A 17,165-nucleotide genomic window follows, 5' to 3' on the forward strand; every position below is an offset into this window, starting at 1 on the left:
TCGAGGCCCGCCCACGCCTCTTAGGAGACGTCGCCAGCCTCTTGCTTCTGCTTGGTGCCAGCCTTGGTGTATATTTTCCCGCCATTTCCAGCTGTTCGTGAGGAGAACTGGATGATTTCGGTGAGATCCCAGGGCTTCTGAGATCATGGCGGCCAAGCGGGCAGGGAACGTAGCTAGAAAAGAACTACTGGTCGTGAGACTGCTAAATCGCCATTACCTCCAGAAGTCCGGCAAGTCTTGCCCTCGGAAGCCCTTAACTGCCCTTCTTATAAGGGGTTCCTGTGGACAACTCATTTGAGTAACACTGTTGTTGCTGCCCTTATTCAAAGCAGGGTGTATATATATATATATAGTGGGACTTTTTCAGTAGTTTTTCAGACTCACCTGCTGTAGAAGTTAGTGTATTGTGAGCAATAAATCGAAATCTAAAACTCATGACTGTGTGTAATGCCTTTGCACTGATTATTCAGCAAGTCTTGATCGTGAATCTTGTCTTTTGTGACAAAAATGTTAAAGTGTGGTGCAAACTAGTCATCATTCTTTTAGTGAACCTCTCCATAAGCTACTTAAAGACTCTTTAAAGAAAACACTTGGGTGGAGAAAAAAAAATGTTACGTTCTGTTTGGGTTATTTTCCTAATGTAATTTTAAAGGAAATCAAATTAATAGATTATATATTCTTAAATAACATAGTCATGGACTGAAACATGTGGATTCATTATAGGTATGAACTAATTACAGCTTAATATGTTTCAGCTTATTTATTTTTTTAAATATGTTAAAACGTGTTTTTTAATACGTCAATTTTTTCATTTAAAAATCCTTTTTATGTTTTTAAATGCTTTCTGATATGTCAATTTCTTCATTTAAAAATCTTACAAAGTCACATTTACATAATTACATATTTTACCAAGTGTATGGATGGAATTAGTATTGGCAGAAAATACAGGATGTATGGTTGCCATGTCTAACACAAAGGTTTATTTGATGTGGTAGCCAGAGCTTGACACAGGAAGTAAGAAGAGTCCAGTTCTAATCCTAGAGCTGACATTAACTAAAGATGGAACTTTGGACAAGTAATTGAATTTCAGTGAAGGTGAGGTGTATCTTTGAAAAATGATGGGATTGGACAAGATGTTAAATGACTTTTGAAGCCCTTTCCAGATCTATGATTCTGAGTGTCTGTAGAGTAGAAGGGAAAGTGTACAAGCTGAGGCAACATTATCATTCACAAAACATCTTTCCCTTAGATAAAATATGTACCGAGTGGCTAATATGAAATCCATTAATTGTCTACTATTTCCTCCTTGCTCCATCTCATGTATCACAGGGAGCTATTAGGAAAGAAATGGATGGTTCTTTTTTTTTAAGATTTTTTTTTCTGATTACAAATTAGTACATGAATTAATCCAGAAAACTTGGAAAACAAAACAAAACAAAAATGTAAAGGTCACGCACACACACACACACAAACACTCATCTTACCATTCCAAAAAAAAAAAAAAAAAAAATCTCGGTGTTCCATTACTTTTCTAAATATATACGTATTTTTCCTTTTTTATTTTTATTTATTTATTTTTTTAAAGATTTTATTTATTTGACAGACAGAGATCACAATTAGGCAGAGAGGCAGGCAGAGAGAGGAGGAAGCAGGCTCCCCGCAGAGCAGAGAGCCCGATGAGGGGCTTGATCCCAGGACGCTGGGATCATGACCTGAGCTGAAGGCAGAGGCTTTAACCCACTGAGTCACCCAGGCGCCCCATTTTTCCTTTTTTAAAAAATGGTTTAACATGGCTTGCATTCTGATTTTTTCCACTTCGAAGGTATATGTACTTCCTTATGACCTACTGGAATCCCCACAATAATAGTGCCTACATCCCCAAAAGATAACAGAAGCTAAGTAAACATTGTTACGTAGATTTTGGAACATCTGTAATTATATTATGCTCCCGGTTATTTTTCCTTTCTCTTTTTCTGTTCCAGAATGGATTGGTTTCACTGCAACCAATGTTTCCGAAAAGATGGGGACAATTTCTTTGTCACCAGCTGTGGCCATATTTTCTGTAAAAAGTGTGTGACCCTGGGTGAGTGACTTAACTGTTTTCAGATTCAGGCAAAAATGTTTTTAATCTAAAAATAATGATTAGCCATTTCTCTATGTGACTGGGGATAAAAATCACATATTGGGCCAAAGTTAGTGTGGATACAGTAGGAACGTTGATTATGGAAATTTGAGGCACCCATTAATAAAGAATGATTTAGCAAATGGAATATCTAATACTTGAACACCAGAAGGTACTTGTCAGTGTTTTGAGGCCTGTGACAGGGAAAGCCACAAGATATATATAAGAAATAGCTCAGAAGAGGGACTTAGGATAGGGTGCTTTGATCAGGGAAAGGTTCATAGAAGAACTATTGCTTCAGTAGAGTTCTGAATAATAAACTGGAGTTGCCAAGTGGATAAGGCAGGGAGGATCATTCTAGTTTAAGAGAACAATATGTATAAAGGCATACCACATTAAACTCACAGTGCAGGGGGCTACACATCATTGGGATTGGTAGAGCATAGAGACTAAAGTGAGAAATGGTTGAGATGAGGCTAGAGAAGTGGGCAATGGCCAGATGTTGGAAAGGTCTATGTACAAAATTGAAGAGCCTCAACTTTATCCTGCAGGTGATAGAGAGCTGGGGAAGTTTCTTTGTTTTGTGTTTTGTATTTACTAGCTCACTCTGGCAATGATATGGAGGGAAGACCGGAAAAAACCTTTAGTCTTCAAGGAAAGAAGAGTGAGTTACTAGCCTCTGGAGAAGGTGTTTTTCTTTATATGGATCTCGTGACCCTTTTAACTTATCTGCTAAAGTAACAAAACTGTTTACCATGGTAACAGCAGCTCACCTTGGAGAGGTTTGTCTTGGTGAAGCATATATCATGTGATGTTTTCTCTTGATGTGGCATTTATCTTAATCAATAACCAGCACCACTACTAGAATTTTAACTTAAGAGAAAGATTAGGAATTTTAATTTTTACATGTTTCAGATTGGGTTAATTAGAGAATGAGAGCAGAAGAGCTCTAAAGCAAGTTCTAGGAATATTAGCAAAGTGAGAATAAGGTAGGAATTATTGGGAAGTTTCTTGTAGTGTCTATAGTGTGCCTGCTATCGGGTAGATGGGGGGAAAAAAGAGCAACATACAGTTGAAACCATTGGTACTGTTGTGTTCTTCCTAGTACTCTCATAACTGTACTCTAATACTCTTGCTGGGTGGTTAGAACTGCCCCCTTATCTGCAGGAGAAAACTGGAAATTCTTTTTTTTTTTCTTTGAAGATTTTATTTATTTATTTGTCAGAGAGAGAGGGAGAGAGAGCAAGCACAGGCGGACAGAATGGCAGGCAGAGGCAGAGGGAGAAGCAGGCTCCCTGCCGAGCAAGGAGCCCGATGTGGGACTTGATCCCATGACGCTGGGATCATGACCTGAGCTGAAGGCAGCTGCTTAACCAACTGAGCCACCCAGGTGTCCCAAAAACTGGAAATTCTTAAAGAGGAGTTGGATAGGGATGCCTGGGTGGCTCAGTTAAGTGTCAGACTTTGGCTAAGGTTATAATCTCAGGGTCTTGAGATCAAGTCCCATGTTGGGCTCCCAGGTCAGTGGGAAGTCTGCTGGAAATTCTGTCTCCCTCTCTCTCTTCCTCTGCCCCTCCCCTTACTCATGCATACTTTCTCTCTCAAAAATAGATAATAAACCTTTTTTATTTTTTTTTTAAGATTTTATTTATTTATTTGACAGAGAGAAATCACAAGTAGACAGAGAAGCAGGCAGAGAGAGAGAGGGAAGCAGGCTCCCTGCCGAGCAGAGAGCCCGATGCGGGACTCGATTCCAGGACCCTGAGATCATGACCTGAGCGGAAGGCAGCGGCTTAACCCACTGAGCCACCCAGGTGCCCAATAATAAACCTTTTTTAAAAAAAGAGGAGATGGGTAGAGCTACAGTGTGAAAGCCATACTTGTCATCAACATACAAGTTTGGAAATACTGATGTTAAGAACAGAGAGCTCAAGATGATGTCCTCTTATAGCACAAAAATATTCTAAATTCAGTAAGAAACTGTTTCTTGCTTGCCTACTTGACTGTTCCCATGTATTTTAGGAAGATCCTACCTCTTGTCCATAGGAACCAAACATTTTTTTCCCTTTCCCCCTAGAAAAATGTGCTGTTTGTGGAAGTGCTTGCAAGCATCTGGCTCTTTCTGATAATGTAAGTTTTTCTCCCCCTGCAACAAACCATCTTATTATCCCATTCCTGGTCTGTAAGAAGTAAGAAGTATGCAAGAAGTACAGTAAATGAGTGACTAAGCAGTGAAATTTTAAAAAAAGAAAAAAAGCAACAAAACTCACAGATAGCAATTGTGAAAAAAGGAGGGTGTAAACAACAGAAGAATTATCTGTGGCTGCTAATATAGAAGTATGAGTTAAGGAGGATTAGAACATAAAATCAACATCTCCTAGGACAGTGATAAGCTTCTTCCTACTTAGCATAGTGAAATAACACAATGCTTTAGAAAGGGTGGTACATCCTTTGTTATATTTGTCAGTATCTTATTTCATTCCATTGTGGATATGCTCAGTGTTTGTCTTTCTCTCTCTTCATAGCTGAAACCTCAGGAGAAGATATATTTCAAAAGCCCTGTGGAGACAGCTTTGCAGTATTTTAGTCACATCTCTCAGGTATGAGAAACAAAAGTGAAGAAAATCAAATTCGCTAGGGAAATTCTAATTGCATCTTATTTTTTTAAAATCAGAGTCTCTTTGATTTATTTGTACACAATATTTTTGTATTTGTACACAATGGAGAGGATTGACTGTTCATTTACTTTCTTCCCTAAGGATACAAATCTCAACAGTTAACTTTTTTAATGACCCCAAACCTGTGATAGACTGTAAAAACCACTATGTAGCTGATATCTTGCCTTATACTTCCTCATTCTATTAAGTAATTTCTTAGAATAAAGAAGGCTCTCGGGATACCTGGGTGGCTCAGTCGATTAAGTGTCTGACCTTTTCTTGATAATGAATGGCTCAGGTCATGATCTCAGAATTGTAAGATCAAGCCTCACATCTGTTTCCACACTGGACGTGGAGCCTGTTTAAGATGCTCTCTCTTCCTTTCCTTACCCCCTCCCGTTCCCCCCCTTGAAAAAGAATAAAAAAGGTTCTAGGAGCTTTATCATCTTTCTGTGCAGACTAAAAATTACTTTGGATGTACAAGACTGACGCTGTAGTCAGTGGATTTAATGGGCTAGCTCTCAAATTTTTGCTTAAAGACCTATGTTTGGATGAGATTTCTTAATTTCTATTCTCAATTTTAGTGATCTTTTTTAGTAATACATATATATTTAATTTTTTTCGTGTTTATAATTGGTTGCTTGAATTTCAGAAAGTATTTTTCTTTCCTGATACATCATTATATTCGTATACCATTGACTTGGTCAAGAGCAATAGGAATATGGTAGGAAGTGGAGAGAAGACAGAATAACCATTTGAGAGTTCCCAAATTGTAAAAACTTTGGTTTTCCCCTTCCACTCTCCAGTTCTCTACTGAGAATATTTTATAGCCTAATAGGATTTCTATCTTGGTGTATTTCTTGGAAAATTTAATCACTGCTTTTTTCTTTTGTACTCTTACTTCTCATTCATATGAGCAATCCTTTCCTTAACATGAAGATTATCCTTTGTCGTGCTCTGGCTGCAGATAGTAGATTTAATTTTCGCTGGTGTCTCACCCCTCAATCCTAATTCTGGAAATAGAAGAAGAGTAATTAAAGCTTTCACTGCATTCAGCTTTTAGTTGCTTGGGTGAGCCATCATATTTGAGATACTATTTAACATTGTGGGGAGATAAAATCTAGCTGAGACTCAAGGAGAAATGTAAACAAGGTCACATGAGAAAGAGCAGACTTTTGGTTAATAACTAAACTCAGGACTAGCTAATGATCAGTAGAGAAATTATATGTAGTCTGAATTCTAACCTACCTAATCAAGGGACCAATTACACACGGTCAAGTAATCAAGATAAAATAAATGGAAAGGGTCAGTTAATCATCACTTTAGTGAAGGACCAGTTTGGTGAAGTCAGCAATGCCTGAAAATGTGTTTTCCTAGTCTGTGAAGTTGAAAAACTGATCCAAATAATATCTAGATTGCCTCATTCAGGCCTCGGCTCAAATTTTTCTTTCTCAGTCAGACCTTTACTGACTCTCATATATCAAATGGTAGCCCCAGCACTGTCTGCTGCTTACCGTGCTTTATTTTTCATCATAGCTCTTATCTCTAACGTTGCATACTTATTTATTGTCTGAATCCAACACTGGAATGTAGGCTCCATAAATTCAGAGATTTGGTAGGTTTTTGTTGTTGTTGTATACCAAGCCCTTTGGATAGCTCTTAATATGTAGTAGACACTAAAAAATTGTTAAATGAATGAATGGTATATTGATCTATATATCCACTTGTGTTTTAATCATCCCAGATCTCTTGAAACAACCTGCCAAAGGTATTTTTTTGCTGTACTCTATGGCCAATAGTTAAAACTTTCTGTTTAGAAATCTTTACTCATCTCTAGATAAAACTAAATATATTTGGGGATTGGAGATCCTCCTATAAACCTGTGAACTTTCTTCTAATCCTAGGTCATAGATTATCCATTACTAGCCATTATCCATTACTAGTTATCCTTCAAGTGCATGCCAGTAATTGCTCCTTCTTTGGTAAAGCTTTCCCTGATTCCTATAGGCAGATTTTTGCACTGCCCTTTGTAATATAACACCTTACTCTTACCTCTGCAAAGGTGTCTTAATTTATTTGTTCTTATGTCTCTCTCACTTAACCAAAAGTTTTGAAAGACAGATAAAAACTTTGTATTGCCCAATGGCAAATGAGGTACCTAACACAAATGAAGTGAATAAGAAATGTTTGTTAGGGGCACCTGGGTGGCTCAGTGGGTTAAAGCCTCTGCCTTCGGCTTAGGTCATGATCCCAGGGTTCTGGGATCGAGCCCCGCATCGGGCTCTCTGCTCAGGGGGGAGCCTGCTTCCTCCTTTCTCTCTCTGCCTGTCTCTCTGCCTACTTGTAATCTCTGTCAAATAAAATAAATAAAATTAAAAAAAAATGTTTGTAAAATGAATGAGTGCACATTAAGCCTGGGAGGGAGGTAGAAATGATTCAAAGTAAGGTCAGAGGGGCTTGAGCCAATATATAGGGACTTGTAGGCCATGGTAAGGAATTTAGATTTTCTTCTAAGTGGCAGTGAACAGCATTGAAGGGTTTTAAGCACAGAAATGGCATTACCAGATATATACTTTTTAAAAAAGATTTTATTTATTTATTTGACAGAGAGAGACACAGCGAGAGAGGGAATACAAGCAGGAGGAGTGGGAGAGGGAGAAGTAGGCCTCCAGGCGAGCAGGGAACCCGATATAGGGCTCGATCCCAGGACTCCGGATCACGACCCGAGCCAAAGGCAGAGGCCCAACCACTGAGCCACCCAGGTGCCCATCTGATATATACTTTTAAAAGAGAATCTGGCTGCTGAGTGGAGACTAGACCATAGAGAAGTTAAGAGTAGAAGCAGGGAGGGGCGCCTGGGTGGCTCAGTGGGTTAAAGCCTCTGCCTTCAGCCTGGGTCATGATCCCCGGGTCCTGGGATCGGGCCCTGCTTCGGGCTCTCTGCTTCCTCCGCTCTCTCTGCCTGCCTCTCTGCCTACTTGAAAAAAAAAAAAAGAGTAGAAGCAGGGAGACCACGTAAGAGGCTGTGGGAGAGATCTAAGTAAGACTTCTTGAGCTAAAATGGGAGCAATAGAAATGGGGAGGGGTAATCAAATCTTAGATGTTTTCTAGGAAGAACTGATAGAACCATTGTAGATTTGGATGTGGGAAATAAGAAAAAGAGAGGAATCAAAGAAGACATCTGGGTTTTTGTCTTGAGCAAAATAAGACAAATATGTGGGATGATTATACTCTTCACCAAGGCTGAGAAGACCATTTGAAGAAAAATACCATTTTGGACATATTAGGGCATAGATGATTGTTAGAACTCCAGGAGGAGAAATCATGAAGGCAGATAGATTTACTATTCTGAAGCTCAGGATATAGGTCAAGGATAAGATATAAATATGGAACTCATTATGATATAGATAGTTTTTTTAAAAGACTGTATTTATTTTTTAGAATTTTTTTTTAAGATTTTATTAATTTATTTGTCAGACAGATATCACAAGTAGGCGGAGAGGCAGGCAGAGAGAGAGAGGAGGAAGCAGGCTCCCCACTGAGCAGAGAGACCATGCGTGTGGGGCTTGATCCCAGGACCCTGAGATCATGACCTAAGCCGAAGGCAGAGGCTTTAACCCACTGAGCCACCTAGGCGCCCCAAGACTTTATTTATTTATTTGACAGAGATCACAAGTAGGCAGAGAGGCAGGCAGAGAGAGAAAGGGAAGCAGGCTCCCTGCTGAACAGAGAGCCCAATGCCGGGCTTGATCCCAGGATCCTGGGATCATGACCTGAGCCAAAGGCAGAGGTTTTAACCCACTGAGCTACCCAGGCGCCCCACAAGCATAATATTTCTAAGGTTCATCCATGTTGTAGCATGTATTAAGACCTCATTAGTACTTCACTCCTTTTTATGACCAAATAATATTGCCTTGTATAGGTGGGTATACTTTTCACATATTCATTCACCAATTGAGAGATATTTGGGTTATTTCTGCTTTTTGGCTATTCTGAACAGTTCTGCTGTTAACATTTGTGTACATGTTTTTGTGTGGCATATATTTTCATTTCTTTTGGATCCTTATGTAGGAATTGAACTACTGGGTTAAGTGGTATCTCTATGTTTAAATTTTTGAGAAAATGCCAGACTGTTTTCTCAAATGCCTGCAATATTTTACATTTTTACCGTAATGTATGAGGGTTTTGATTTCTCCATTTCCTCACCAACTCTTGTTTTTATCTTTTTTATTGTAACCATCCTAATGGTGTGAAGTAGTGTCTCATTGTGGTTTTGATTTTAATTTCTCTGATGACAAATGATGTTGAGCATCTTTTCATATTCTTACCGGCCATTTATATATCTTCTTCAAAGCAATGTCTGTCAGATCCTTTGCCCATTTTTAAATTGGATTATCTTTATATTATTAGTTATAAGAGTTCTTTATGTATTCTAGGTACAAGTCTCTTGCCAGATATATGATTTGCATACATTTTCTTTTATTTTTTTAAGATTTTATTTATTTATTTGAGAGAGAGAGAGAGTGAGAGCATGCACGTATGAGTTGGGGGAGGGGCAGGAGAGAAGCAGATTCCCCCACTGAGCAGGAAGCCCAATAAGGGTCTCCATCCCAGGACCCTGAGTTCATGACCTGAGCCAAACATAGCCACTTAACCAACTGAGCCACCCAGGCACCCTGATTTGCACACATTTTGTCCCATTCTTTGGGCCCATCTGTTTTAATAACCCAAATGTCCATTAAATAAATATAAATAGGAAGAAAAGACAAAGTAGGACATCAAATAGTGTAGGAAATAGGAAAGATTGATAGAAAAAGAAGGAAAGATATAAATTCACAAAAAAAGAAAAATTCAAAGAAAAAGACAAAAATGGATATATAAAGACTTTCCTAAATTTAGTGTTGGGATTGATAAACTTTCTCCTTTTTTAAAAAGATTAATTTATTTATTTTAGAGAGTGCATGCGAGCCTGCACTAGTGGGGGGAGGGGCAGAGGGAGAGAATCCTCAGACTCCCCACTGAGTACGGAGCCCTGGGGCTTAGTCTCACAACCCATGAGATCTTGACCTGAGCTAAAACCACGAGTCGAACACTCAACCAACTGGCACCCCGATAAACTTTTTCTTAAAAGACCAGTAAATATTTCAGGCTTTGAAGGCCATACAATCGTTGTTGCAACTACTCAACTCTGTTGTAGTACAGAGCAGCATGGTGTTCCAGTAAACTTGGATTTACAAAAACAGGCATCTGACCCGGTCAGTAGTTTGCTGACTTTGAGGTCATATGTTCTGCTAACATATATGTAAGTAATTACCACATATGCCAGTTGAGTAAAATCAGGTCAAGGCCTGATCTCATCAGTAGACCAGACCATTATTCATCCCTTACTTGAATTTAAAAATTGAACAACTGAGATAATCAATGATGCCTCTGAAAAGTACTACTGCCTGCTGAAAAATAGAAGGTAATTTGTCAATATTTAGGACTTCTGAATCAGTACACTTGAGGTTTTTTCTTTTTTTTTTTTAAAGATTTTGTTTATCTAGTTGGCAGAGAGAGAGATCACAAGCAGGCAGAGAGGCAGGCAGAGGAGGAGGGGGAAGCAGGCTCCCTGCTGAGCAGAGAGCCTAATGTAGGGCTCGATCCCAAGACCCTGAGATCGTGACCTGAGTCTAAGGCAGAGGCTTAACACATGAGCCACCCAGGCACCCCTACTTTAGTTTTTTTTTAATCACTTCACTGAGCAGGAGGTTGCAGTGTGAGAGATAGTATTGCTTTGATCACAAATTATGCAACTCAAAACTTCACTTCCCACTTGGTGGGCTGCTATGGATTTCCTATTCAGAGTGGGTACCTCTGATATCTTATAACAGTCTTTTAATTGTTTTTGATAAGGAAGCATTTTTAGGGATCTTTTTTGCTCAAATCTGTTCTCTCTGGGTCCCACAATAATCTATTTCAATTATAAGTCTGAACATTGCAACTGCCTTTTCAAGACCCTTTCATGGCTTTTCATCACTTGTGTTTCAGATTTTTCAGAGTGACACCTAGTTCTCTTAATGGGCTGGTTTCTCCTAACCTCTGCAATCACATCCACAGTGACCACCTCACATCTTTTATACCACCGTAGTTTCTTATGTAGGCTATTTATTACCCAATCTGTAAGGTAGATTTAGTTCTTTGCAGTTCTTTTATGTGTGCCCAGAATGCCTGATTTCCACATTCTGAAGACCAATTAGTTAACCCTTTTTTTTAAAAAAAAAATTTAAAGATTTATTTATTTATTTAATTGGGGGTAGTAAGTGGGATGAGGGATAGAGGGAGAGAATTCTCAAGCAGACACCCTGCTGAGTGTGGAGCCTGATGCAGAAAATCCTAGGGAGCCTGATGCTCAAAATCCTGAGATCATGACCTGAGCTGAAATCGAGGGCTGGACGATTAACCAACTTTGCCACCCAGGCAACCCCCAAATAGTTAACTCTTATTCATTCTATACTTTACACATATTTATTCTGTTCTGCATAACACTTTGTGTTTTTTTTTATTGGTTCACATGTCTGAATGCCTTGTACTATGGAGACGAACTACTAAAGGACAAGAACTCATACTGTCCTTCATGATATTTCCAGTTTAATGTATCTGCCACCCCATTTCACCAATTATCATCAGCTCATGGCCAATCTTCCTTTATCTGTACTTCCATACACCCCATCCAGACCATTTTGAAACCATAACCAGATACGTTATGATTTTTTTTTTTAAGATTTTATTTATTTATTTGACAGAGATCACAAGTAGGCAGAGAGGGAGGTGGGGGGTGGGGTTCTCACTGAGCAGAGAACCAGATGTGGGGCTCGATCCCAGAACCCCACATGGCCAATCTTCCTTAATCTGTACTTCCATACACCCCACCCAGACCATTTTGAAGCCATAACCAGATACGTTATGATTTTATTTTTTTTAAAGATTTTATTTATTTATTTGACAGAGATCACAAGTAGGCAGAGAGGGAGGTGGGGGGTGGGGTTCTCACTGAGCAGAGAATCAGATGTGGGGCTCGATCCCAGAACCCTGGGATCCTGACCTGAGCTGAAGGCAGAGGCTTTAACCCACTGAGCCACCCAGGCGCCCCTATGTTAAGATTTTAATCTGGTAGTATTTCAGAATGTGTCTCTAAAAGATGGGGGCTCTTTTCTTAAATATAACCATGTTGTACTAAAATAACAATCCCCTAATCTTATCCAGTAATCAGTCAGTGTTCACAATTCTGTAGCTGTTTCATAATTATTTAAAAATTTTGTTTGAATTGGGTTTTGTAAGGTCCATATAGTTCAGTTGGTTGTTAATGTCTCTTTAGTTTCTATTGAAGTATAAGTTTCCACTCATTTCTTTTTTTATTATTTAAAAAAATATTTATTTGTGTATTTTATAGAGAGAAAAAGAGTGTATGTGCACTGGGGGAGGGGCAGAGGGAATGGGAGAATTTCAAGTAGACAGCAGACTCCCCGCTAAGCATGGAGCCAGACTTAGGGCTCCATCTGAGGACCTTGAGATCATGACCTGAGTTGAAATCAGGAGTCAGATGCTTAACCCACTATGCCACTTTTTTTTGTCCCTCTTTTTTTATTGTTATTGAAGAAAATGGTCTTTTGTCCTATAGAGTTGTTCCCTGAGTGGGTTTTGTTTATTGTACCCTTGTGGAGTCATTTAATAATGCTTGTCTGTGCTCTGTATTTCCTTAATCAGATTATTTGGTTGGGGGTGGGTGGGAGGCAAGCCTACTTTATAGCAGTGTTGTGCTCTGCCAAGAGGTACATAATAGTCTTCCATCTCTTATTTTGTGTGAGGGTGGCAAATGATGAATTTTACATAGATCTGTTGATTCATTAGGAGCTGCAAAATGCTCATATTTAATTCTATCATTCCTATCTCTTTTTTTTTTTTTTTATTTTTTTATTTTTTTTTTTATTTTTTTTTTAAAGATTTTATTTATTTATTTGAAAGAGAGAGATCACAAGTAGGCATAGAGGCAGGCAGAGAGAGAGAGAGGAGGAAGCAGGCTCCCTGCTGAGCAGAGAGCCCGATGCGGGACTCGATCCCAGGACCCTGAGATCATGACCTGAGCCGAAGGCAGCGGCTTAACCCACTGAGCCACCCAGGTGCCCCCCTATCTCATTTTTAAAAAAGATTTTGTTTATTAATTTGACAGAGACAGCAAGAGAGGGAACACAAGCAAGGGGAATGGGAGAGGGTGAAGCAGAGAGCCCACCAAGCAGAGAGCCCGAAGTGGGGCTTGATCCCATGACCCTGGGACCATGACCTGAGCCAAAGGCAGACGCTTAATGACTGAGCCACCCAGGCGCCCTCTATCTCATTTTTTTAGGTGGAATACTTCTATAAAGAGAAACTTCCTTTTCTCAACTATATGATTACCTTGAGATATAATTTAAAATACTAAAACCTTTAGATACTGTGAAATGAGGGAGTCAGTTTCATAAAAGATAGATAAGACAAAAAAAAAAGACAAACCAGTGAGTTTTGAGAGTCAAAGTAGATAATGAGTTTACCAATACTACCAATTTACTTTGAAGTAAATTAAGTTAGGATCAGGCGTATTTCACTGATGTTTGGGATACTGTCCCTTGGCTAAACATCACATCAATCTGTAACATGTACTGCTCCCCAAGCCCTTGCCACTTTAAGTAACTCCTGGGATTCTGAGTGGGGTTTTCTGCAGCTGCACTGTTCAGATTTTTTTTTTAAATGATCATGTTTTATTTTTATGAAAATAACCACTTTTTAAAAATACTAAAGAAGACTATAATGAAATCTTATATAAACAGAATTAGTTGAGTTTGCTTTTGATTGGAGAGACAAAAGGCTAGAGGCTATGTAAACTTTCTCTTTTTTTTTAAGCAAGGTCTTTTTTTTTTTTTTTTTAAGATTTTATTTATTTATTTGACAGAGACACAATGAGAGAGGGAACACAAGCAAGGGGAGTGGGAGGGGGAGAAGCAGACTCCCCTGCTGAGCAGGGAGCCTCTTGCAGGGCTCAATTCCAGACCCAGGGATCGTGACCTGAGTTGAAGGCAGAGGCTTAATGACTTTGCCACCCAGGTGCCTTGAGGCTATATAAATTTTCAAGACCAATTCTGTAGTAAGGTGGCAAAAGCAACTTGCAAATTAGGTGTGAACAGAAAGTTTTTGACAAAAGTACCAAGATCTAAGGAAGGACCTTAGACAAAAGGTTTATAGTCTGAGTAGGGAGGAAGCAGATGAGACATAAATACTGCTGTGTATTCAAAAGTAGAACCTGACAAAGCTAAAACACTTTCTAAATATTAACTTTTGCTCTGATTCAGTAATCCCCTGAAAGGCACATCAGTATATCAAATGGTAAAACAAAGCAAAAGATAAAATTATTTGCCCATCCCCAGAAATATTCTCCTTCTGTGCTTTTTTGCCCTTTACTGTAGCAGCATAAACAGCCTGTGAGTGCCCCTGTATGAATATCTCAGGGAAAGTAAATCGGTTACCAGTGCTCTGTAATAGCTAGGAATATGAAAGTTGAGTCCAGACGGATAGTAGACAGGTTAGAACAAGTTCTAAGCTTGAAAAAGTTTTTTGATATCACTCTTCTTGCTCAAGATGAAAGATTATGTTTTTAAAGGGCCATTCTACCATGCCAGAATATTCTCAATAAGATATTAAGAAGTTGGGGCTCTCAGGGGGCTCAGTTGTTAAGTGTCTGCCTTCAGCTGAGGTCATCATCCCAGGGTCCTGGGACTGAGCCCTGAATCTGGCTTCCTGCTCAGCGGGAAGCCTGCTTCTCCCTCTCCCACTCCCCCACTTGTGTTCCCTCTCTCGCTGTCCTTCTCTTTGTCAAATAAATAAATAAAATCCTTTTTAAAAAATATATTAAAGGGGCACCTGGATGGCTCAGTGGGTTAAAGCCTCTGCCTTCCGCCCAGGTCATGATCCTAGGGTCCTGGGATCGAGCCTCACATCAGGCTCTCTGCTTGGCAGGGAGCCTGCTTCCCTTCCCCTCTCTCTCTGCCTGCCTCTCTGCCTACTTGTGATCTCTGTCTGTCAAATAAATAAATAAAATGTTTTTAAAAAAAATTCTCCCTCTAAAAAAAATATTAAAAAGTCATTGTCCTGGAAATGAGAAACTTTGGCTTTCCCTAATGCCAAATCCTCTAGTTTTGGGGAGTCGTGAATTAGGCCAGATCCTCCAGAAAAAAGTGATCAGTGTTAAAGGATGAATTGATTGATGCATTTCCTTTTGTTGCCAGAAGTAAGAGGAAAAGAATTATGGAAGTGCATGTCAAAGATCTATTTTTTGGGGTACCTGGGTGACTCAGTGGGTTAAAGCCTCTGCCTTCGGCTCAGGTCATGGTCTCAGGGTCCTGCATTGGGCTCTCTGTTCGGCAGGGAGCCTGCTTCCCCATCTTTCTCTGCCTGCCTCTCTGCCTACTTGTGATCTCTCTCTCTCTGTCAAATAAATAAATAAAATCTTAAAAAAAAAAAAAAAAAAAGATCTGTTTTTCCCTGTTAGGTGTGGAGTTTCCAGAAGAAACAAACAGATCTCCTCATCGCCTTCTACAAGCATAGAATTACAAAGTTAGAAGCAGCCATGCAGGAGGCACAGCAGATGGTGACCAGGCAGGAAAAGTAAGTGACAAATTAAATCACCAGAGAGCTTTTTTTCTTTCAGAGGAGCTGTAGTGCTTATTTCCTTATGGTTGCAAAGCCTGAACATTGCTACATGTGTTTATGTTTGTCTTGGGCAAATCAGGTACAGAATTTTTGGTCCCCTTAATCCCCACTTTGTTTTTCTCTTTCTTCCCTATAGGGGCCCTCCTCACTTTATAGCTTTCCTCTTGTACTTCCCTGACAAAAACTGCTTCTTTGGAGAAATAAAGCTTAGCTTTTCAGTGATAAAGATGAGAGATAGCATTTAAAATGTTGCCTCAGGAAGGCATATTTTGGAAATCTTAAGCCAAAAGATGGAATCCTTGAAGGACGTTTTCAGACAGCAGGAGACCATGGGTATGTGTGGAACTATATGGAAACTCCTCTGAAATCATACCCAGTGACTACTGATTTTGTCCTCCTGATTCTCCCGGTCATCAGACTCTGCCTCTGCCTCTGTCTCCTGAATCCCTAGATCTCTGACAGAAATACCTTGTATAGTGGCAAGCATCTCTCTGTAAGCATTAACTAGATGTCAATAATAATAAACATCAGGGTTTGGATCCCACTAACCTACTGGAGATGATTATTTCTATCTTTTGCCCAGAGAGCTGTCAGTCTTAAAGAAGGAAAATGGAGAGCTGAAGAAATGTCTTGCCATTCTAAAGGTGAATGGATTCCTTAATTCCTTACTATTATTTCCTTACTAATGAATTCCTTACTGTTATTTTCTCTCCTACTTTTCTCATCTAGCTGACTAGATGCTGTCTAGAACAATGCTGCCTAACCTTTTCCACATCATGGCATAAATAACTGATCATATTTATACAACAAGTGCATGGTAGTAAATGGTTGAGGCCACAGAAGACCTAGGAGGACTGGAAGGATCAATATGTAGCACACTGGTAACCCATTCTCAAACATCATTAAGTCATGACATACCATTTGGGAAACTCTTTTATTGAAGAGACATCTGTTGTAACTTAAAAGTTTCTCTTCAAGAATCCCAAGGCACCTCAGGACTCTTCCTCTTCCTCCAATCCAACTCTATTTCCCAGAGGTTTCTTTATTTACCTAAGAATGTTCTTTGTATTTGTATGATTTTCCTCTTGATCTTACTGCTGTAACTATTCTAGCATATTTTATCCTGTCATTTTCCTTTCTCTCCCCCATAGACTCTCCATTTTTTCCCACACAAATCAGTCTTTGGGATTCCCAGTGTGTTTTTATGAAAAAGAACTAAAATTTTATTCTGTCAAAGCTAATAATTTCCTAGGGAAACATGGCTGCTATTTTTTTTTCTCCTACTGTAAGTCTTAGTAACCACAGCTAGAGGACATTGCAGCTTAGTTATCTAGCAAGTAACATTCATTGATTAGAACCCTAATCCTAACTGCAGCTTCCTTCACTCCCATTTTTTTTCACCTACAGGAATCTCCAAATTGGTACCAAGGAAGCAGGTCAGTTTTATCAGGCCCCATACTAGCCCTGATTGAAAATTGCTGTTCTTTCTTGACTCTTGGCTGCAACACCTGTGTGGGATCGAAGGTGGAGGAGATGGTTGGTAAATTTATCTTCACTTCCCCAGTTAACTCACTGAGAAGTGCTGACGTGAAATATTGAATGTAATGCTCCCTCATGAAATCCTACCCATCCTTCAAAATTCAACTCACATGTCATTTCCTCTGTCA

The 17,165-nt window shown here is 39.3% G+C and overlaps 1 protein-coding gene across 4 annotated transcripts in view; it reads left to right on the forward strand.

The window, feature by feature from the left end:
- The window catches only part of RNF212B (ring finger protein 212B), a 27,029-nt gene continuing 9,864 nt past the window's right edge, over positions 1-17,165 (forward strand). For 2 of the 4 annotated variants that reach the window (XM_004755319.3, XM_045067744.1), the window contains exons 1-7: positions 1-120; positions 1,983-2,083; positions 4,200-4,252; positions 4,648-4,722; positions 15,338-15,453; positions 16,082-16,142; positions 16,906-17,034. In XM_004755319.3, coding sequence (XP_004755376.1) covers positions 1,984-2,083; positions 4,200-4,252; positions 4,648-4,722; positions 15,338-15,453; positions 16,082-16,142; positions 16,906-17,034 — 534 coding nt within the window. In that variant the 5' untranslated portion in view covers positions 1-120; position 1,983. The remainder of the gene's footprint in view (positions 121-1,982; positions 2,084-4,199; positions 4,253-4,647; positions 4,723-15,337; positions 15,454-16,081; positions 16,143-16,905; positions 17,035-17,165) is intronic. The other 2 variants (XM_004755320.3, XM_045067745.1) reach the window with 1 other exon arrangement.

The sequence above is a fragment of the Mustela putorius genome, unplaced genomic scaffold (assembly GCF_011764305.1).
Source record: "Mustela putorius furo isolate JIRA1106 unplaced genomic scaffold, ASM1176430v1.1 tig00003898_pilon_pilon_pilon, whole genome shotgun sequence".
In the NCBI taxonomy this organism is placed as follows: Eukaryota; Metazoa; Chordata; class Mammalia; order Carnivora; family Mustelidae; genus Mustela; species Mustela putorius.